Raw genomic sequence first — 24226 nt, 5'->3', positions numbered from 1 at the left:
TACAAGAAGTTTGATAGTGTATATGGTTGCTATGATAAATGTGCTGAGTTGTAAATAAAGGGAATAAAATAGAAATACTGTACAAGACTGCAGCGACCATCCGCATGGAACAGTTCAGCAGGACACACTGATCAATACTTCGAACGCACCTCACGGCTAGCAGTGGACAAGCATATATGCACACTCTAAAAACAGTTGGGTCAAAAGTAACCCAATTGTGGACCAAAAATGGACAGACCCACTTTATGGGTCAATTTGACGCAACTTTCTAGGTTGTTTTATACAAAATGACTAGGGGTGTGCCCCAAAAATCGATTCTCATAAAAATCGCAATTCTCATTTAGTAAGATTCAGAATCGATTTTAAATGTCGCAAAATCGATTTTATTTAAATTATTTTATACTGTCTTACCTTTGTTTGTGTGTGCCTTTATTGGCCACTTAGGGGCAGTGTGGTTCCACGCGGTCTGTTACACTGTTGAGTTGTAGCCACATTAGAGAGTAGAAGGAAAAAGTCACGATCAAGTTATTCCAATGAAAGTTGTTTTTTTGCAGCGTGGAGTCGTTCTTTTGAGTGATGAAAGTGCCGCGAGTAACGTGCTAATTAGCATTAGCGAGTCAGACTGGAGTAGATCATTACGAAAATCTATTCTGAATCTAAAATAAATTCTGAATCGAATCGCACAACCAAAAATCGGAATCGAAAGATTCTCACCCCTAAAAATGACCCATTTTTTTTGACCCAAGTAAAGGAACTGACTAGGGGTGTTAGAAAAAATCGATTTGGCAATATATCGCAATATTACAGCACGCAATTCTCGAATCGATTCAATATACGGCCGAATCGATTTTTTAAACATCAATTTTTTTATGGGAATATTCAACAAAACGTCTTACTTAGGGTTAGGATTCACACATTAAGCATGGAAGAATGTCATATTAATGGAACATTAAGCCTTAATATTTTATTTCAGTGCGGTTCAAACATGAAACAGACTGCAACCTGAATTTTCAGATAAATAAATAAATTTTCATATAAATCTTACAGTGTACATGTACAAGTTTACTGATTCATTTTTTTTTTATATGAGTAAAAAAAAAAATCGCAATAATCAATTTATAGATTCGTATCGGGATTAATCGGTATCGAATCGAATCGTGACCTATGAATCGTGATACGAACTGAATCGCCAGGTACGAGGCAATTCACACCCCTAGAACTGACTAATATTTACAAGTTGTTTTATGCTGAAAGACCAATTTCTTGACTCAAAGTAGTAGAGGATCGGTCCATTTTTGACCCATAGTTGGGTTATTTTTAACCCAACTGTTTTTAGAGTGCATTCCGCAGGCCTGGGTAGAAGTTTGGACAGCACAATTGATAACATTTTAATCATGATCACGATTTTGGCTGCAATTGTGCATTGCGCTAATAAAAGACAATTCAATACATACACAGAACGGTACATTTTAAAGTGGAATGATTTGATTTGGTTCGATTCAGTCAGATTGCGATTCGACTCGATACGCTTGTATGCTGCATGCTGCAATTCTCTCGGACCTTCCACATCCTGGTCACTACCTCTTCCAGCTCCTTCGCTCAGGTAGGCACTATCAAACTCTGCACCCTAAAACCAGAAGACATCCCAATAGCTTCTTCCCTCTTGCTTTCAATTCACTCACAATTCCTTAACTCTTTGACTGCCAGACGTTTTCAGAAAATTTCAGGGATGCCGTGGGTGCTAGCCGATTTTAAGCATTTTGACTGATCTTTCAAGGTCCATAGAAAATTATGTGTTTGGACTATGGAAACACACATACTGCCAAAACAAGATTGGACTCTCATCTTCCATCAGAAAAAAAAAAAGTTCGTTTCTACCTTATTCCGTTTTTTGAGTAATCAACAATAGAAAATGGTTAGTTTCACCTGTTTTGAAAAAAAACGTCTTTTAACGTCTTTGGCACTCCTCCATAGGATTTTACAAAACGTTATTTAATGTTTTTGGCAGTCAAAGAGATATGCAAAAGTTTGCCAAGTTCCCCCATCCCTGTGTGACACTAATGCTGTATGGGTTATTGTAGCTTCAACTCTACATATTTGTATGACTGTCGTTGATCAATATTCCACAGCACTAGACACTTTAAAGTGCCCAAGAAATTTCTGCCTCATTGCAAATTACAAATTGTCTCACAAGTGCTGTGCTACTGGTCACTTTAAATGGTGCAACAATTATCTGCATCATCTGACATCACACTTCTGCACTCATTTCAATCATTTCTGCATAATTCACCTACATGTTTTAAAAGGAACCCCGACCGTCATGACAAGTTTGCTCTATATTATTTAAGCAAGGTAAGTCTCCGTAGGGTTCCTAAAGAGACATTCAAAACTCTTGAATGTGTCTGGACTTTCCCAATCGCATATTTCTTTAGGAACGCTATGAGGTTTAACTTGCTTTCCTTGTAGGCGTTTCACATTGCTCGGCAGAGAGTCTGCAGACGTTCACTGAATGCGTTGTGACGTAAATAACAATGACGTTTCTACAAAATGTATTCAACTGGAAAAACTACTAAAAAAATAAACGTTAGTAACAAGCAAATACATAGCAAAATTGTCATGACAGTCCCTTTTAAAAACTCAGATGTTACTTAAAGAATGGTTATAATCAGTCACTACAAGCCCAAAGGTAATATGACATTCATGCCCATGACAGTAATAATAAGCAGAATGTACAGATGAGACAACAAAGTTAAATACAAATGTGTAAAGGAATCTTGACAAGTGTATTTCAACATCATCTAGTGACGTGTTCAATGTGCTTGACTAGCTTGATTCCTTCAACTCAGAGGGACGCAGCACAAACAAAAGGTGAGTATAACTGACACAAGGTTGAAGGAAACAAACAAGCATCTCAGTCAAACATAACGCAATATAATTATCATCTTCTTACTGTATGCTTATAGCAGTATGGTGGAATAAATTACAACGTTTAAAAAAACGTGAAAATTGCAGACATATTTATGGGTTTGAAAAATAGTTGAAAATTGCGAATGCATGTGTGTGAATCATTTCGAGACAAATCCATCCCCATATTATTAGAGCTGGCCTATAAAAGTAGAACTTTTTTTAATGTCTTTTAAACTTGTAAAAGAAAAAATCAACCTGTTTTATCAGGTTTAACTTACAATAAAAGTTATTACAGTAAAATATTTTTGCAAATATATGTAGTCGCTGTCAATCTTTATGTGAGACTAAACAGTATGCCTACCAAAACAACTTTACATCAGCAAATATGGTCATAATATACCTCCACGAAAAAAGGGTGCGACTGAATCCTGTGCTGGTGCGACCAACTGAAAAAGTTGCTCGCTTCAGTGCTACCAGTGCTAAATTTAGTGCAGAGCCCTGAATGATTCACATGCTTACTTAGCCAGGGCTCCAGACTGCCCCTAAATCACAGGTGTCAGAGTCCGGTCTCAAGGGTTTCTCTACTCCAACACACCTGATTCAATGATCAGGATCCTTATCAGGCTCCTGCAGAGCCTGCTGATGATCCTAAATATGAATCAGCTTTGTTAAACGTGGGAAACCTCTAAAACATGCACAACTCAGGCCCTCGGAGACCGGACTTTGACACCACTGCCCTAAATGGTCATGTTTTTTTTTTTGTTTTTTTTTTACACTTTGGATCAAAAAACTTTAATTGCAGGAACTTATTTATAAAGCTATTGTCTGCATTTATGAAGTTTATCACAGTTAATTCTTCTTTGATGCAATGGATATCTGAAGTTGAGACATGGTACAGTAATTTCTGGACTATAAGGCGCACCAGACTATAAGCCGCGCCAGCTAAATTTGGGGAATACTCGAGTTTGTTACACATATAAGCCGCACCTGACTGTAAGCCGCAGGTGTTTTAATGTTACCACACCGGTCTATAAGGGTTCCCGCTACTTTCGTTTCCATATTGAGTGCGCAAATTGTCTCGCTCTCGTTTTGTCTCTCCTACTGTATTTGTTGGCACTTGGTTTGTTTTGCTCTGCCTGACGCTCTTGCGCTTCCTTTATAGTGTGCCCCCTTGTGATCTGATGGATAAGCCGCACCTTTGTATTAGCCGCAGGGTCGAATACAAGTGAAAAAAGCACCGGCTTATAGTCCAAAAATTACTGTACTCACTTACCACTGTCATGTCATAGTGACAGTTGTAACAAATATGTATATTAGAAAATCAAGTTTTGTTTAATGCAACAATTTATGGCCAACCTAGCTCGGATTTTTTTTCCCCCTCAGTTCACCAACATTTCTGTGCTGTGTTTACAGGTTAAGTTAGGTCGATCCAAACTCTTGTACAATTGCAGTGAACACTGATAGATATTATAACATTTTTAATTCTTCATTTCATATATTAACCATTGTTACACATTATTAACATTTTAATTCTTTATGTTAACCTTGTCGAGATGTTTTGTGTCCTGTGCAGAGCAGATGGTGTTGATTTCGGTATAATCTGACCTTAAGTTGGGACATACTATTTAGTCTAAAAAGTTCCTTCTCAGCGCTTTGTGCGAAAACACATTAGGTCCTTGAGAACAGAATCTGTTTCGAACACGCACTCCTGACTCTGTTTTCGCCATCGCTCATGGAAAAGTACCCAGAGAGTATGTTTTGTCTACAAATGAAAGAGAGGCGGTCGGTTTTAACTATAAGAAGCCATTGTACACGCGGAAGAGACACACTTCGACGCTCTGAATCCCACCTGTTTAAGTGATGAATTAGAGGCTGTATGAGTGTCCAGAGATCTCTGTTGGATAAAATCATTTTTGCAAAGGTGTTTTTTCTTACATTAAATCTATCTTCAAGTTTTCGAACACGCAAAGAGGACAAAATAATTTTATTCCTCTTTCAACACAGACCAGGCACGATACACGGCTACATGCACACTGATTTTTTTTAAATATGCAAGTCCCTATACGACGAGGGAGGGGGCGAGGGGGTTGAATTCAAGTGTGTGCGCTACTGCTTTAGTGTGTGTTTAAGACACACACGACGATATCTCTGCCTACAATCAAAAGCTTGCACCCACAAAGATTAAGATCTAAGTGGCACAAGGGTACAACAGGCAATCCAGACTGACAGAAAATAAAAAGAGTAGCAAAGTAGCCAGAATAACTGTTAGTTTGTCATGTAAATAGACTGTGGTCCCGTCTCCTTGACATTTTCGCTGTGGCGAATGACACGTTATGCAAACACACACCACAGCCAGTTGCTCCTTTATTTGTGTCCGACAACAGCGTGCGTTTCAGGTAACTTCCTAATCGACTATTGTTCCTTTTGTGTCACAATCGTGGCTCGCACGAACTTGGACAGTATTGAGCACATACACAGGACTTTGGATTATAAATATTGAACAGGTTTAACATTTAGCCTACAGCTATCGGCCCTGTTTTTCGAGCATTTTGGGGAGGGGGGGGGGGGAATAATCACTCAACACCGCCCACACCACAATCAGTCAGGAGGATCAACAGCTGGCTTTGATCAGAATTGGGGGGGTGCTTAAATTTGTCCGGATTATCACTGTGTGTGAAGTTGTGAACCCCACTTTAGCTATGAAATTGACTGCCAAAACCCCAAATTGTTATTGTGTAATATGTCAAAACCGAAAGGGGTAACAAAGGAAGCATTTACATTAAAATAAACTTTACCTCTCTTGTTTTATTTTCATTACAAACTAAGTCTTTCTGTTTCTGAATGTAAACGATCATTGTTTATTATCAGCCCGTTCCATGTTGTTGGTAGTGTAAATAGCACCCCTTTTTGATTGTAGACCTGCCCTCAGCTCCATGCACGCACACACACACACACACACACAAAGTGGAAGGTGCACTCATTTATGGGAGAGAAGCAATACTGACCTACAGTATTTCTCCGTACATAATCACGTGACAAGTGTGCTGAGATTCAGTTTAGATCATGAAAGCAGTCGTGAAAAACAGGCTCGAACCTTTCACACAACATTTTGCGATGTTCCAACTTTATCAGTATGCCTCTTATTGACAATGTATGGGAAGATGAGATTTTAAAAAAACAAAGTCATTTAAAAAATGCTAAGAAATAATAACATATTGCCATTAAATGTTTTTACTATGAAGATAAAAATTTGAGCTCAGGTGTATCCTCTCCTCAGACTCGACCAACCACGTTTTCCAATGCTAATTTCTGGCAGGAGGTGTCCAAGCAGGACATGCAGATTCAGGGACAGTTTCTTCCCCCTGGCCATACCACTGTTGAAAACTCATACATAACAATCATCCCTCATCTATGGACTCGAACAGCAACCAACTGCCACCCCCACACTCTCCCACCAGATCTCCGATGGACTACAGTTGATCATTAATGCTATCCATCCATCCATAAAATGATGGTGCAATATAATCAGTATAGAATTCCTTTGATACTGTGAGTTAATGTACTGAAATTTTGATAAATATGTCCACTGACTGTTTAAATAACAATAAAGAAAGTCTAAATGGTACTTGAAATGCTTCTGTTGCAGAAGTGCAGAACAGATCATTTACAGACGTTTAAAAAAAAAATCGATGTAAACAAAAAATGAAATAAACTCTAAAAAAAAATTGGGTCAAAGTAAACCCAAATTGGGTCAAAAAGGGACAGACCCTTTCTCGGCATTTAACCCAAAAAGTTGGGTCAACCTAAAAAATTGGGTTGCTTTTTGGGTTATTAATTTCATTTGATCTGACTTTTTGGGTTAAAATAACTCAAAACGTTGAGTCAGTCCATCCTTGACCCAATTTGAGTTATTTTTTTGACCCAACTGTTTTAGAATGTAATAAAATTAAAGAATTTATTTTTGACCCAATTCAATCGGGCTATTCAATTAACCCAAAAAGTTGGGTCAAATAAATAAATCACAAATGAAGCCCAAAAATTGGGTGGTGTTGCGGGTTATCAATTTAATTTGATCCAACTTTTGGGTTAAAATAACTCAAAACGTTGGGTCAGTCCATCCTTGACCCAATTTGAGTTATTTTTTTGACCCAACTGTTTTAGAATGTAATAAAATAAATATGGAGTATTTGGTACATAAAGACAAGTGTATGTTTCGAAGTAAGCAATAAATAAATGTTGACATTCTTCTTCTGTTTTAATTCTCTTTAGTAAGTCACAGTGTCCCATCACTGGTGAGCTATTTTGAGAACCGACACGTGAGCTACTCATGTTGTCCATACAAGACAATGTACACTAATCACCCGAGCAAAAATGCATCCGTGTTTGCAGTGTCTCTTTCGTCTTGCACCCTCCCTCATCCTCTATGCGTAACTGCTCATCCCTCCTCTCTCTGCCCTGCTTAGAGGTCCCCTAAACTCAGTATTAAACAATTATTGAAACCTTGACTTTTTGAAAATTTGTCAGGAATCAAACAGGCATGCAGTAGAATAGTGCGCCAGGTGACATCATAACCCATAACTATAAAATGTTATCATTTCAATCTGCATCCAGACTTGTGCCCATTTAAGTAATGAAAATAAAAGTCACCTAACCCTTGCAGTCCCCAAAAAATAATTGAGGAACATTTACATTAACAGGATTAATGAAAATTAAAGTGCTGTGTCATTTGCAGAGCACCTGAATTGTGGAAAGCCAACATTGGAATGTTTCAGTGACTCATTGTCGTGACCAACATTGTGCCATCAGCTGATGGCTGTGGAGTTCCTCTTGTTCAATGTGGCTTTGTCATCCTTACAACAAAATTGTGAGAATGATCTACTTCCTCAGCCACATGATGGGGTTCTCAGCGAAAAGAATGAGCTACTTGGGCTCCACATTCTTCAATTCGCACGCAAGCCAATTAGGTACAGCTGATGCAAGCGTGAAAGGAAGCCGTGAGCAGCAATGAACAAGCCACCACAGCCAAAATGATCATTTCAATTTTATGTTATGCTCTGCCACATTCAAAAGTGAAGCATCAGATTTTTATGTCATTACAAAAAAAAAAAAAAAAAAAAAAAGAGTCCAATTTCACTTGATTGGTCCGAAAATTTAGATTTTACATATAACGTTGCTATGTCCATCTATCGGTGCCGGGGGTGTATAATGTAGCGACAATAAATCAGTCAACTCTACGGATGTTCCAATCAAGGTTTTACGATGACGATTCCGATCATCCATGAGCAAGATTGTCCAATATTGATTCCGACACCGATCACATGGATTAGTTGTACGCACAAATCAAAAAAAAGTTCCACATGGCAGCATCAGAATGTTTTGGTTTTCCCGTGCAGTGTTAAGGAAAAGGAGGGGACACAGAAATCATCCAAAAACGATAAATAAATATTTGTGCAGTTTAATATTCTTTTAATAGCTAAAGCTGTGTTTAAATGTGTTTGGTAATTTAAAGAATTGTAAAATCCATCTGTCGCTCCTCTTTCTTTGTAAATATTCTATGTTATCTGGAGACCCAAGGCTAATAAAAAAAAAAGGAAGCAGCCAATGTACAATATGTACATACATGTTTGTTTTCATGGCTAAATTAATCTGTGGCGGCTTTTGATAAGGTGCACTTTGTAGTCCGGAAATTATAGTACTAATTACAATACTGTGCTCATGACTGAACATGTTTGGTGGTCTCAATTTAAAAAAGAAAAAAGTGTGCCGGCAGTTTTATAGATCAGTGTTCCAAAAAATTCCTTGCACACGATCAAGTCACTTTAAAGGGACATTCAGTGATCCCTAGCGCCATCTAGAGGTCAAAGAATAGCATTAGAAGCATGCAGGAGCACGCACACTATGGTGGCTCAGAGAGATTATATTTGGCAAGCCCACCACTAATTCTTATTTTGTGTGAGTAAACGAACATCTCGGCGAGCGATGGCGACTTGGCAGCCGTTGTGAAGCCCGGCGAGCCGGATTTAGCCGGAGCAGCTAACAAGAGCAGCTAGCGGGAGTCATAGGCTGGAGTGGCTAACAACAGTGGCTAGCGGGAGGTGCTAGTAAAAAAAAAATTTAAAAAATTAAAGATAGTAAAAGCTTGCGAGAGCAAAGCAGAAAATGACAAGCAACGGGCCCGGATCACGGGAAAGTGATGACCACCTGAAGGCCTCATTATGTCATTATGCAAACACACACGAGCTATTCTTCCTCCTTCCAGTCTCCTCCACCCCATGACATCCAATCACAAATCACACTGACTCAGATAACTTCACTGTCTGACGTTGAAAATCTTGCAACAATTAAGGTAGCACAACAGATTTGCTACAATTCATTACTGCAAAGCATTCCACTATTCTTGTTTTTTTTTCTTTATGATACTATATACTACCTTATAAACTGTAGCTTTATGAATGTAAAGCATCTTCTGTCTTTTTTTTTTTTTTGCATTACGCGTAATAAGCAATAACCCTACAGTTGCGTGACATGTATTGGTGTTGGAGTTTTACAAGTTCCAGCCGTCTGCGATGCATTTGAATTTGATTGAATGAGCGAGTGTCAGAATGTGATTGGATGAGAGAGTTGGGGGTGGAGCCAGTGAAACTGAGGAAAGTGAGTGAGCCAGTTTGCGTTGGAGGCGAAAGCATGGAAAACAATTTGACAACTTGAAACAAACATCTAGAACGTCATCCATTCGTTGACATCGACTCAATTATCAGCAATTGATTTTTTTAAAAGTGTCTTAAAAAAATCTTATATCCTCTGAACTTCTGAAGCACTTAAATGGTGGCAGGTGTGTGTTGACTCCCATTTAAACAAGTTTGAATGTGATTGGTTAATTCTGAACACATCTAAACGCACATTAAAAACACCTCTCAGTTGTTCAAGTTTAATCCCCGCATGTGTTTTTTTCCAATAGATTTTTACAGGTTACGTGTCACTTTAGTAGTGGCAAAAGTTTTTTTTTTTTTTATTTAATTTTATTTTATTTATTTTTTTTATTACACAAGCCTGGCATTTGAACAAAGGCGTGTAGACTTTTTCGTATTCACTTGCATAAAAATTGCAGGTGACGACGACGACACAATTATCTCACACACACATCAGCTAAAATATGTGACACATGACAAAATGACTACACACTTTGTTCAACTCGAAAAGTTCAACCGTTATTGCCATGACTTAGCAGTGACAGAGGCCATCTGCTGCACAGGCGTAAAAGCAGAAATGGGAAATATATGAAAAGTAAACACATCTTATGTCAATGATAGCTTAAGAGTAGACTAGACGCACTTCATATTAATTGAAACAAACGATACATGTTCTTTACTACATGTGAAAATGAATGTAAAGAAAGGAAGCTATGAGAAGAAACGAAAGTGTGAAGTCTGAACATACGACAAGAAGAAATCCTCATAAATGTTTAATATATTTCTGTTTTCAGTGATACAAAAAAATTCTAAAAGCAATTTCTAGTTGCTATTGACTTGTCATCACCCTCCCTATTATGAAAACTGCTTGGTATCCTTTCGATAACGCAAGCAGGGAAACAATCGCTAGACTGTTGAGGAGCACACTACAACTTTCTAACGTTTTGTCCTGCTCTCATTGGGACAAGACAAACCAGTTTTTTCCCCTCACTTTACTCTTTATCACGCTCCCATATTGACACACACCCCTCCTGAATCATTTACACTGCTGTCCCCCTCCACAAAAACCCATCCCCCACCTGACAGGTTTGCCCTATCACCTATGCGCCCCTCCCTGTTCCTCAGTGACGTTACATCCGTTTTAAACCAGATCCCTACCTGTGTGTCTCCTTTCACCAACATCTCATCCCCTCCCCTCCCATTCAATCAATAAAAGCAAAGGAGGAGAACAGGTAGACTCTCCCTGACGCCTCACAGAAACGCCCGCTAAAGTCATGTTTGTAAAGGCAATAACATCAAAAAAAAATTTTTTTAAAGGACGTTGGCTAACCAGTAACATCTTTTAGATAGATAGATAGATAGATAGATAGATAGATAGATAGATAGATAGATAGATAGATAGATAGATAGATAGATAGATAGACAGGACAGGACAGGACAGGACAGGACAGGACAGACAGAGATGACAGATAGATAGATAGATAGATAGATAGATAGATAGATAGATAGATAGATAGATAGATAGATGATAGATAGATAGATAGACAGACAGACAGACAGACAGACAGACAGACAGGACAGACAGAGAACGACAGACAGGACAAGACAGACAGATAGATAGATAGATAGATAGATAGATAGATAGATAGATAGATAGATAGATAGATAGATAGATAGATAGATAGATAGATAGATAGATAGATAGACGGACAGGACAGGACAGACAGAGACAGACAGACAGACAGACAGACAGATAGATAGATAGATAGATAGATAGATAGATAGATAGATAGATAGATAGATAGATAGATAGATAGATAGATAGATAGATAGATAGATAGATAGACAGACAGACAGACAGACAGACAGACAGGACAGGACAGACAGAGACAGACAGATAGATAGATAGATAGATAGATAGATAGATAGATAGATAGATAGATAGATAGATAGATAGATAGATAGATAGATAGATAGACAGACAGACAGACAGACAGATAGATAGATAGATAGATAGATAGATAGATAGATAGATAGATAGATAGATAGATAGATAGATAGATAGATAGATAGATAGATAGATAGATAGATAGACAGACAGACAGACAGACAGACAGAGACAGACAGACAGATAGATAGACAGACAGGACAGGACAGACAGATAGATAGATAGATAGACAGACAGGACAGGACAGACAGAGACGACAGACAGACAGACAGACAGACAGACAGATAGATAGATAGATAGATAGATAGATAGATAGATAGATAGATAGATAGATAGATAGATAGATAGATAGATAGATAGATAGATAGATAGACAGACAGACAGACAGACAGACAGACAGACAGACAGACAGACAGACAGACAGATAGATAGATAGATAGATAGATAGATAGATAGCTAGATAGATAGATAGATAGATAGATAGATAGATAGATAGATAGATAGATAGACAGACAGACAGACAGACAGACAGACAGACAGACAGACAGACAGACAGGACAGGACAGGACAGGACAGGACAGACAGAGACAAACAGAGACAGACAGACAGATAGATAGAGAGACAGGACAGGACAGACAGAGATGACAGACAGACAGATAGATAGATAGACAGACAGGACAGGACAGGACAGGACAGGACAGACAGAGACGACAGACAGACAGACAGATAGATAGATAGATAGATAGATAGATAGATAGATAGATAGATAGATAGATAGATAGATAGATAGATAGACAGACAGACAGACAGACAGACAGGACAGGAAAGGACAGACAGAGACAGACAGAGACAAACAGAGACAGACAGACAGATAGATAGAGAGACAGGACAGGACAGACAGAGATGACAGACAGACAGTTAGATAGACAGACAGGACAGGACAGGACAGACAGAGACGACAGACAGACAGACAGACAGACAGATAGATAGATAGATAGATAGATAGATAGATAGATAGACAGACAGCTCTTTTGTGGCCGATTTACAAACAGGAACCAGAAAATTAGATAAATAAAAAATGCCATTAATTTCATGCAATCTTAAGAAACATGCTATATATTGGTATAGAAATTTAAATTAAAATAAAATAAATTAAATTAGATATTTAATTGCCTGTCATTGTTTTTAGGAGGAAATTTTATACATCAAAAGTCAAGAGTCAAGAGTACTTGTACTGATATCGGTCTGGAAAAAAATTGGTATTGAACATTTCTAATTTAAACTACAACGTACAAGCTCACTGAGACTCAACAGTTCCTCTGCCGGTCACAGCCAAGTGGCGCACTCCATTTGCTTCAAATACTTCAAAACACAAATAATAAACCATCGATTATAAGCAAACAATGACAGAATCATCCATCCTTCTTCTATACCGCTTCTCCTCATTCGCGCCGGGGGTGTTCTGGAGCCGATCGCAAGGCTCATAATGACAAATATACACAAACAACAATCCATACTCACATTCAAACCTAAGGACAGCTAAGTTTCCAATTAACCTACAGGGATGCTTTCGTTACGTGGGAGGAAACCAGAGTACCCAGAGAACAAGCAAGCTCTACATTAGAAGGCCAAAGAACAAATACGAACCCACAACCTCTGAACTGTGAGGCGGTTGTGCTAAGCGGTGTGACACCGATCAAAGTTAATAATTAATTAATTAATGAATTTACAAGCTCATCATTATTGATACGTATTAATGATGTCACAAAGACGGCTCTCATGCCCTTGTTTACTTTGCCATTATATTGCAGTATTTGTAATTTAACCAGAAATAACTAGCCTGAAAATAATTCCCTTTGTAAAAAAGGCCATTTTGTCTTGAAATTGGCTTTTCTTGTCGCTAAAGTTCCTATTCATGCCAGGGTTTCGAAAAAGACATGACTGGGACTCGGTGACAGGATATCTTTTCCATCCACGTGATGTCACTTCAGATTTTCAGATTTACATTTCGTCGAAAACTGTCATGAGCCTGAGACCGAGTTATGGCAACCCATAAGTTATGCAAAAAGGCAAACAAACAAAACACCCAAGGCAATGACACGGCAAAAGAGGTGGGAACCGCACGAACATTAAATTGTGATGTCGAGTATGGGGCTTCAGAGTGCCGACTTTCTATTTGGTACATTTTGTAAATGTCCGATCCAGTTAGAATAGGACAGAGATTTCTAACCAGTGTGCCATGGAATATCAGCAAGCGTGCAAATTGCTCAATTTCACTTAATTGGTCTGAAAATCTACTTTGTGAGTCTACCTGCATGTGCAGCGACGTATCAGAGACATGCATAATATTAAAATGCTCTTCCACTAGATGGCAATTAAACCGTATTGCATATTCGCTTTTTGTGACGTTTTTATTTGGTGGTGAGCGGCAAGATTTATTTATTTTTAGCTAACGTAAAATGTGCGCCTTTGGTCAATAAAAGGTTGGAAAATACCTATTGGTTTCGGTTGTAGTCTACTCGAAACCGGTATGTCCGCATGGAACATGGTAAGGTAAAGCAGGTAAATGGTTGGGGAATGGCGTCGCGAAACTCTGAACATGGCTGAAAATGTACAACGCACCTGCCAGGCTTCTACTGGGTAAGTTTGTTTGTTTTTCTGAGGCCAGTGATGTCAGCCAAGCTAGCTCTAGGGAGACAGCTGCTTCTTACCTGTATCTCGTCTGCGTCGTTGCGGCTGTCTCGGTCCAACTCTCCGATGTAGTATTGCTCCATCCACCGTCGGGCGTTTTCCGAGTGTCGATGCGGGGGTCCCTCCAGCTCCCTGCTTACGTCTTTCCCCGACCTTCCGAGTATCAGCGCTTCCCCTCCTGGGTGCATCCGCAAGAATACGGTCACGTCGTACACCCGGGACCCGAGTAGCACCCAACATGAGTCCTTCGTACAGTGGCGGGTCACCTCCCTCTCCGTGAAGAACCGGGGGGATGTGGAAGGAGACATGCTGCCAATGCGGATGCGGAATCCACCTGTACCGTGGAAAAAACAAAAACAAAAAAAAACTTAAGGGCTACGGAAAAGGGGAAAGGAAAAAAAAAAGAACTCCACGGCTGACCGAAGGCCTGGTGTTTGGGGAGTTCAACTTGACAGTTAACACCCAGACGCTCCGAGACAAAAAGTACACAGAGGGAGGACGGAGCTGAGAGGCGGGGTTTGGTAGGCGTTCATTAACTCGGAAATGTTTCAATTCAATACAAAGTAGTAAGTAAGAAAATGGGCGCCTATCAACTAACTAGGATGATGATCCAATTAAGTAACGAATCATTAAAAGTGGTGGAACAATTGTAATAATAATATAATTAAAGCTATTCAATTATACATTGACGTCATTGTAATACCCCAAGGGACTTTTTGAAGTTAGTCCGCATAGTGCCGTGACGGGGAGCTTGATTTATCTTTATCAGGTACATTTGGCATTTTTGCGTGCCTTATCAGTTATCACAATTTAAATTGCCATTTCATAGCTGCCACCAACATCCCATCCCAAAAACATAATCAATAGCTAATTTAGGACGCTAAGAAACGGCAAGTTTATTATGCCGTCATTGAATGAAACGGCACAACTATGTCCACGAGACATGAGGTGCATTGAAATGCAGTTGGACATTTAAACTTCCATTTTATCCATCCATCCATCCATTTTCTGAGTTATCGCTTTATTTATTAAGTAATTAACTTAACGTTTTGCTCTTACCCAAGACCTAATTTCCCTGCCGACAGTCAAATATGTAGGCATTGACGACCAACCCCCCCCCCCCCCCCCCGGTTCAACATGCTGCACATAACTGACCTAAAAATGTTATTTTCCTCAATATCACCTATAGCCGCAACTATGGAGGTGGACATTAAAACAATACAAAAATTAAAATACACACACCCCATGAAAATCCCATTGATTCGCTCTATGAGGGATCGACCCCTAAGCGTCTTCTATCAACTGACCCAAACCCAAAAACTAATCAATGGGAGTGCGCCATCTGCTGGAAGCATATGGTACTGTACCCATCACACTCATTTCTCCATTTCTATGTGGAGGGCATCTTTTTGCCACAACTTTTTAACCTCCGAGGCCGGAGTCCTGCATGTTTTACAGGTTTCCCTCGTCCAACAAAGCTGATTCAAATAATCAGCTATTCAGCAAGCTCAGCAGGATCCTGATAATGATTCTGATCATTAAATCAGCTGTGTTGGAGTAGGGAAACATTCAGGACTACGGCCCTCGAGGACCTGACTTGTACACTTATGTAGACTCTCAGATCCAACGTCGACCCCCCCCCCCCCCTTTCAGGGCTAGATTGTGTTGATCAGGGAAAATACACACAAAATATTTGCCATTTTTCTGTTTAATGTTTGTTTTTACATCTCGCAGCTTCATCTTCACTCAACAAATGGATGCTGATTTCGCTCTCTGTGGGAATTAGACGTTTCCATGATAACTCTATAAAAGATTTAAAAAGTTCACTTCTGTGCCATAAATCCAAACAGAATTTAGTTTTAGGTTTCAGTTGAAAAAGCGCAATGACAACATTTGAAAATAACACGTGTTGCAGGAGTTGATGTTTGCTTGCGTGTGACAGGGCTGTGTGAGACGGAGAGGGCAGAGTGCGCATGCGTGTGAGAAGGAGCTGAAAGAGTGACGGGCGCGTGTCCTCGGAGGTTGGAAAGAAAGGAAAGTGTGAAAAACAAATCATTATAAAAGAAGACTGCAGTGCAACTCTCCGTCTCCCGGAGGCGACTCCGGCCTTGGAGGGAAGTCCTCCGTTGCATCCCCGAATTGGTAACACGTGCATACATACCAAGCAAAAAATGACTTGTGGTGTAGAGCGTGTATTCTCCCACTAGGGGGGTGTCTTCCCCAGGCCATGAAGGCAAAAACGTCCCTTTATAAAATTTTACATTTTGTTATAAAAATAGAGATATAGTCTTGTGCGATTTAAAATAATTACCCTCCAAATGTGTTTACTTCTTGTGTACATATTATGTTGATGTGAAAATTATTTATATTTTCAATTTTCATCCCCGTTTATTTATTTATAGATCATGAAGTATCTTATGTGATCCTCTCAGTGAAAAAAGCTTAATAATAATACAAATAATAATAATAATATGTTGCAGCTTTTATCCTCGTCCCGCAGTAGCTGTCAAAGTGTCTCGACAAATACACTCTGGGAGCTATTACAAGCGAGGCAGTTTTTCTTGATAAACCATATATAGTTATCCTTCTGACCACAACAGGTACATTTGAATGTAAATGTAATGTGGCGGAGTATCAAGTGATATAAGAACACAGCATTCATGTGAAAATAGTAGAAAATTCACAGGTATCAAAATGTTCCCAGATGTGAGGTGGCCAGGCAGGCTGGTACCCACCATGTAGCTCCGCCCCTACCAAATAAGCAAGACTGCCAAGACTCGTCACTGTCACTTGGTCAAACTTCACTTGCTGTCATAGTGATAAAAGTCTAAATAAAAATTCTTGTTAACTGGAAAAATAAACAAACTCTGAATATCGACCAATGGTCTAACCTCCTCATAAATCACATTTTAATGGAAAAAATATCTGCCTCAAATAAAAACCAAATATCAAAATTTATAGAAACATGGTCTACGTATATAGAATTTTTTAACCTCATTCTGGTTACTTAATTCTGTCTGTTAGCGAGAGCCACTACATCGTGATAACTTACATTGATGTTTCTGCATTTGGCAATTTATTATTATATTATATTATTAGTATGGGATTTTTTTTAATGGGCTTTAGGTGAACTGATGAATACACACACACACACGCTCGCACGCACGCACACACACACGCACATACACATACTCACCCACATACAAAAAAAATAATATGTGTATACATATATATATATATATATATATTTATATATATTTAAAAAAATAAAAAATAAATAAATAAAATAAAAAATGAGAAAAAAATGTATTTATTTTTTTTTTTTTAAAAGGAGAGCAATGATGATGTCAAATCGAATGAATACTGAGCTCTAGAAAAAAAAATATATGTGTATATATATATATATATGTATATATATTTTAAAAAATTTAAAAAAAAATAAAAAATGAGAATTTTTTTTCATTTTTATTTTTTTTTTAAAAAGGAGAGCAATGATGATGTCAAATCGAATGAACAATACTGAGCTCTAGAAAAAAAATAGATATATAGTGATAAAAGTCAACTTGGGTTCCATCTGTTTCAAAGATCTCAATTTTAGAACATGTGAGAATTACAAGTTGGAATACCTGAATGTTTAAGTTAAGAAGGCCTACAGTAGTAAATTAAATAAAAAGTGGAATTCGGAATTTGTGTCTCACATTCATCTTTTGATCCGAAACACAGTCTGCAATAGTTTATGTAACAAAAACAAAGGAATGAAACTTACTGTTCCAATACTTTTGGAGGGGAATGTAGATGGATGGATGAAATCCATTGCAAAATGTGGACACTATCACTTTGTGTTATTTGCTCTTCCAGAATAGAATGAGTTTGAATCTTAACACCTGTAGAGTTTCACAGCGGCTCCAAAAGATGTCGCGACCAAAGAAGCACCTGAATGCGTTTGATCAATGATCTTTTGTAACAACGGACAATGTGTAACGCCCTGATGCATCACTTTGTTCAGAGATGACACCAGACACTGAGTGACGCTTGCTCCCCTCAGCAAGCTCCTCTGTGTGCTCCATCACTGTCTTCCTTCCCTCCATTCTGACATCCCTTCGTGTCTGTCATCTGCCGTCCGCACATATTCACCCCCCCCCCCCAATTCCCTAAATTACAGCTGGCTCTAAAAATACACCTCACCACAAAAGACTTCTCCATCACAGAGTTCGTGTCTGTAACCTGAAGCAACCTGAAATGTGTGTGTGTGTGTGATGTCACTGTGGTGATGTTGGAGGTAGGCGGACTTTGGTTTCAAATGGTGATTAGTTGACGTCTCCCGCCCGTGTGTATCTATAAGACAGCCATCCCGTACTGATGACGATATTTTATATACATGAGCTTTAACTCATCATCATCATGACGACTGTCGTCCATGTAAGTATGCGTGCATATATCAGCTCATGTAAAACTTTTTAAAGTGATTATGCTATTGGAGATGTGTTTTTTTTTTTTTGTGTGTGTGTGTCTTGTGCTTGTTAAAATCAGAACAAGTTGTTTTGTCTTATGCAGTCAAATGTACAATCAAATGTGTCAAATGATGTTTTTTTTCCTCACACAGCTTTGCCGTGTATGAATGTTTAAGCAATTGTTAGTGGGCAACATGATCAAGTGTCAGTGCTGTGAAAGAATGGAGGTTTAGGTTTCTGTTGGAGCGGGTGATTAAGTCTAGTGACATTAGCAGCACTATCCACGCAAAAGGGAGGTCCATATTAGTGCATTTGATGCAACGAAATAAAGAGAAAATATTCTTGGGAATAAATGAAGACATTTTTATGGAACACCTATTGTAAATGTAGATCAGTGATTCTAATGCTCCGTCATTGATGAGTGTTTTTTTTTAAATTAAAATGTAGATGAAATGATGTTAATGAGTATGTAAATATAGCCACAGGTTAACAAAAATGTTAATATTTATGATGAAGCAGTGGTTCTTAACCTTGTTGGAGATACTGAACCCCAACATTTTCCTGTGCGCAGATAACTAAACCCTTTATTGAAAAATAAAAAGTTTTTTTCCCCTTCAAATTCAAGACATAGGTATTAGGGGTGGGAATCTTTTGATTCTGATTTTTGGGTGTGAGATTCGATTCAGAATCAATTTTTGGTTAAATACGATTTTTGATTCAAAATGATTTGATTGACAATGATTTTTGCTTCAATTTATGGATGTTCAAGGAATCGTAATGATCTACTCCAGTCTGACTTGCTAATGCTAATTAGTGCGCTACTCGTGGCACTTTTATCACTCAAAAGAACGGCTACACGTTGAAAAACAACAACTTTTTAATTGGAATCAATTGATCTTGGCTTTTTCCTTCTACTCTCTAATGTGGCTACAACTTAACAGTGTATTAGACCGCGTGAAACCACACTGCCCCTAAGTGGCCAAATTAGGTACAACATGAACAGCGCTCCCAATAAAAGCACACACAAACAAAGGGAAGACAGTATAAAATCATTTAAATAAAATCGATTTTGGGACATTTAAAATCGATTCTGAATCGTACTAAATGAGAATCGATTTTTTGGCACACCCCAATGGGCATATATATATGTATATAGGGTTTACTAGTGAACAACATGGAAATTCATCAACTCTGGCTCTCTTCACCTTGAATTCCGAAAATGTTGTGTCCTTGTATTCTCCCTCTCCATTAGTTTAGCTAGATAGCTAGAGTTGTGTTAGATTACAAGTGCTCACTTTGGCATTGCAAGTCATGCCGTTAGGATGCTGAATCCCATCAACCAAGCTTAATAACCATTGTGATAAACTGTCATTTGTATGTTTTTGCTATTGTTTGATTTGTGAACACATGAAGGGTTAGTTGTGGTCCTTAAAGGGGAAGTCACCCCCCCCCCCAAAAAAAAAATACATAAATAAATAGAAACAATTTTGACAATAATATGTTCTATGCAGCCCTACTACTCTTAAATATAATATTCTGGTTAATATTGTGTTAATGGAATATGAGTTGAGCAGCAAAATCCAGCCGTTTTTATCAATATGAGAAGACGGCCATTTTGCCACTTGCTGTCGAGTGAAAATGACATCACAGTTGCTCAGGGCTCAGGCAACAACCAATCGCAGCTCACCTGTTTTCTGAAGCTGAGCTGTGATTGGTTGTTACCTGAGCCCTGAGCAACTGTGATATCATCTTCAGTCGACAGCAAGTGGCAAAATGGCCGCTCCCTGAGATGGAATAACAATGGCTGGATTTTGCTTCATAACTCATATTCCACAAATGTAATAGTAATCAGAAAGTCATGTTTAGACTAGTGAGGTCACATAACATATTGTCAAGAAATGTTTAAGTTTGACTTCCACCTTAATGTTCTTAATTTAGTAGGCTTTATGTCATATAGGATCACAACATTGGATCAAGAAAAACTGTCCCTTTAACACACTGCCCTTTCTTCCCTCTGTGCTTTTAGTGTGCATCTTGCTATGTGCACAGCAGCGCTCAGCCCCTGCATATGTTTGGCAAGGGACCCAACGGGGGCAACTGTCTGTCAGTGATTACTTACCGGGGTCCTCGCCATGCCCCGCGACCCCGCCTGCCTCGCCACGCTCCAAACATGACGCTGCGGCAGATCTGTCACATGCTGAAGCTGATGAAACAGGTCAGGAAAAGAGAGGCTGCTGCTGCCAGGTTAGGAACTCTACAAGTCAGTCAAATCCAGCGATCATGTTACAGTGATTATGATAGATTTAAAACACACCTACTGTATGACACATAATATGTACTGTATGTAACTGAATGGGGGATAACTTATTTATTTATGGTGTGAGCAGCATAACTGATGCAAGCTTGTAAAATGTGCCAAATCTTCACTGCCTGTGCCAGGGGTGTCAAACGTAGAAGCGGCCATTCAGGGGGTCCAATCCGGTCCATAGAGACGGAGCACACTTACAGCAATTTTTTTAATAAATGTTTTTGCTCATTTTGTCCACTGGGGGCGCACTGATGATCCCTTCAACGACCACTTAATTACCTACCACTTAAATGTCATTCTGAAATAGCTGTGACTAAGGATTTGGCGCCTAATATTGATGCATTTGTGAAGGCTAAAAGATGCTTCAGGTGTTTCAGAAGCAAAGCAAGCCTACTTCATAAAAATTACTGTGCCATCTTTGAAAATGAATACCTCCGAGAGAATATTGCAAAATAACAGTCGACAGATTCAGTTCAAAAAGAGGTTGGTTTGGTGGAATTATTATTATTTTTTTTTCTCACACACTGCCACAACTTGTATGGCTGTAGTTTTAAGTATACAGTACAAGTCAGGGGGACAACTACTCCATCATTGTGAAAAATTCATACACTTATACACTCTAAAAAAAAAAGTTTAGCCCAAAAAAACGCAACACAACAGATTCCATTATTCTTTCTTAGGTGTGACAACTTAATTTGGAATTGTGTTGAACCATGCATTAACTTTTCCTCTTTAGTGTTAACAGATCTGAATGACTTTTTAGAGTCCCGTGATCAGCAAGTTGCACATCAAAGTCAGTTCATAACATTGTTGAAATGGCACTCATTTTGTTGAGATCATTTTCCAAAAGTCCTTGTAATTTGCACCCCGAAAGATGGCCGACGCTTGGAATTGTCATTATTTGTAGCTTATTACATGTTTGAGATCAAACTGGGATGGACGTGGGCCCTGCACCAAAATGAGTTTGACACCAGTGGCCTCTTGGTTGCGGCCGCCCCAAACTGGACCGCGATCACTGATCACACCTGCTTTTCTGCTGTTGTCGAGGCCAAGGGAGTGCGCCGTAAATAATTGAATAGTATCGTGTCACCACAACAAACATTCAATCACACTTGCTTCTCTCATTTCTCAGCCTCTGTGTCCGGTTTCTCTTTCTTTACAGGAAACAGGCATGTGCAGCCCCGACACCGGTCTCCTGCGGCACCAAGTCGGACAGGAAATGCATCCCGAGCTGCGTCAGACTCAAGCGCAGTGTAAAACGTGCCCGCTGATCCACGAGCCCTAGATGACCGCATCGACTGTCAGAAGAAACCTTCTTAAAAAAAAAAAAAAAAATACATTTACTAACATCCCAAAAAGACTTTTTCAAAATGTCCACGCACCGACACTCCGATGGTGAACTGTTCAAGTGCAGCCAATTTGGACTTCCCTCCAGTACCAAGCATGCCAGTCATCACATTTGTCTTGATTCTGTTTTGTTTGCAAAGCATCATCCGACCAGATGTGCTCATGTTCCAAACATAAATGGATTTGCTGTTTTTTTTGCTGAACTTGCTGTAAGCTAATGAGGTGGCAATCATTTGCTACTATTTTTGCATGTGGTGTTGATTGTGTTAAAAAAAAAAATTGTAGGGTGAAATAAAGAAGCTTCGTTGATTGACAAATTAACTGCTTTGTCGCTCTCACATTTATTCTTGTTCATGTATAAAAATCACACCAAATGAATTGTTGCCTAATTTCATTAGATTACACACCTTGATTTATGAGTTTAATTGTTCAGAAGATCACTTTTGCCTCCAATTTTGTCCTCAAACTTTGTCACCCAAAAAAAAGACGAAGTGAGGGTTCGTAACTCAAAATGCTCAAAAAATTGTAACTTAGAAGTTAAGTATGATAAAGTTGGGGAGGCCGATACACACATTTGTCCCAATTTTGCCTCTTCTCAAATGTTCATTCTAAATTGGATAATTGTTATGACACTTAAGTCCCTAATGGGGCGAAATTCATTCTCCGCATTTGTCCCATGCCGCGAGGGAGTGGTGAGCAGCAGCAGGGGCTGCGCTCAGGAATCATTTGGTGACCTAACCCCCCAATTCCAACCCATAATGCTGAGTGTCAATGCAGGAAGGCAAATGGGTCCCATTTTTACAGTCTTTCGTATGACCCGGCTGGGGATTGAACCCACAACCTCGCAGTCTCAGGGCAAACACTCTACCACTAGGCCGGTAATGTTGCAGCTTCTGACACTACACACAACAGGAATCATTCAAATTATTATTATTATTAATAATAATAATAATAATAATAATAATAATAATATTATCAATATTATCAATAATAATAATAATAATAATAATAATAATAATAATAATAATAATAATAATAATAATATTAATATTAATATTAATATTAATAATAATAATAATAATAATAATAATGCTCGGTCGGGTCAATTTATTTAAAGAACATTTTTGGACTTAGAGAGGATGCTGGAGTACAAAGAGAGAGAAAAATGCACAGACAAAAAGACAACATGCTAACTTCATAGAAAAGACCCAAAGCCGATGATTAAATTGTGCAATTATGTTAAACACATGATCACATTATAGGCCAGGAAATGTTTACAAAGCTATCAAATGCAAAATATCGTTTCTAAATTGTTTACAAAACTTTTTTTTTTTTAAATAGAAAAGAGAGCAACCAAAATTTCTGCCAAGGCCAATGTTCCATCCTCCTCCAACTTGAACTATTAACTATATGCTAAGAAATTAGCACTGTAAACATAGCATTAATTCATTCTTCATTCATGACCAAGAATGGAAATGGAAGAAAACATGAAACAGCAAAACACAAAACAGAGAGGGAGACTCAGTTAATAAATATTTGGCCTAGTTGGTTCTTTTGAAATGTTGGAAAAGTAGTTCTAAAACAAACAAAAAAAGTTCAGTGGAGACACAAATGTTCTTTGATTGTGCAAAACTCTAAACTACATAATAGGTTAGGGTTATGTGTTATGTGTGAATTGTATGACTCCAGCAAAAGAAAAATAGATGGAGTACTGTATTTCCCAAAAAGGAAAACAGGTGGAATTGGCCACAATGATGAAACATCGTGGAAACAACAGCTCACTTTTAGAAACAGAAAAAAAAAAGACAACCCTATGTGTGTGTGTTGGGTGTAGCCTCTACATTTGGGAGTCAAGCTCGCTTTTGACTAATTCATGGCTACGAGC

At 38.6% G+C, this 24226-nt stretch overlaps 2 protein-coding genes across 5 annotated transcripts in view; one reads left to right on the top strand and one right to left on the bottom strand.

Moving 5' to 3' along the window:
• The window catches only part of fa2h (fatty acid 2-hydroxylase), a 40112-nt gene extending 25419 nt beyond the window's left edge, over positions 1 to 14693 (bottom strand). Inside the window, exon 1 of the mRNA XM_077568974.1 lies at positions 14256 to 14693. Coding sequence (XP_077425100.1) covers positions 14256 to 14543 — 288 coding nt within the window. The 5' untranslated portion in view covers positions 14544 to 14693. The remainder of the gene's footprint in view (positions 1 to 14255) is intronic.
• LOC144053990 (uncharacterized) lies at positions 14057 to 22631 on the top strand. 4 transcript variants are annotated; one of them, XM_077568979.1, is made up of 3 exons: positions 14057 to 14184; positions 20713 to 20901; positions 22157 to 22631. In XM_077568979.1, exons 1-3 carry the CDS (start codon positions 14154 to 14156, stop codon positions 22249 to 22251), a joined length of 315 nt encoding a protein of 104 aa, XP_077425105.1. In that variant the 5' UTR covers positions 14057 to 14153; the 3' UTR covers positions 22252 to 22631. The 4 variants fall into 4 exon arrangements, with proteins under 4 accessions (XP_077425105.1, XP_077425101.1, XP_077425104.1 ...); XM_077568975.1 differs by having other exon boundaries at positions 20713 to 20930; XM_077568978.1 differs by lacking the exon at positions 14057 to 14184 and adding an exon at positions 18575 to 18654.
• The last annotated feature ends 1595 nt before the right edge of the window (positions 22632 to 24226 follow it).

Source organism: Vanacampus margaritifer, chromosome 6, assembly GCF_051991255.1.
Source record: "Vanacampus margaritifer isolate UIUO_Vmar chromosome 6, RoL_Vmar_1.0, whole genome shotgun sequence".
In the NCBI taxonomy this organism is placed as follows: Eukaryota; Metazoa; Chordata; class Actinopteri; order Syngnathiformes; family Syngnathidae; genus Vanacampus; species Vanacampus margaritifer.
Note: the sequence above shows the minus strand (reverse complement) of the source record. Positions and strands in the feature narration are given on the sequence as shown.

What these genes read in the sequence shown, in the direction of transcription:
- LOC144053990 (XM_077568975.1), top strand. Translation starts at nt 14,154, where the DNA reads ATGTACAACGCACCTGCCAGGCTTCTACTGG. An exon ending in ACCTGCCAGGCTTCTACTGG is followed by an intron (nt 14,185 to 20,712) that starts GTAAGTTTGTTT and finishes CTGTGCTTTTAG; the next exon opens with TGTGCATCTTGCTATGTGCA. An exon ending in AGAGAGGCTGCTGCTGCCAG is followed by an intron (nt 20,931 to 22,156) that starts GTTAGGAACTCT and finishes CTTTCTTTACAG; the next exon opens with GAAACAGGCATGTGCAGCCC.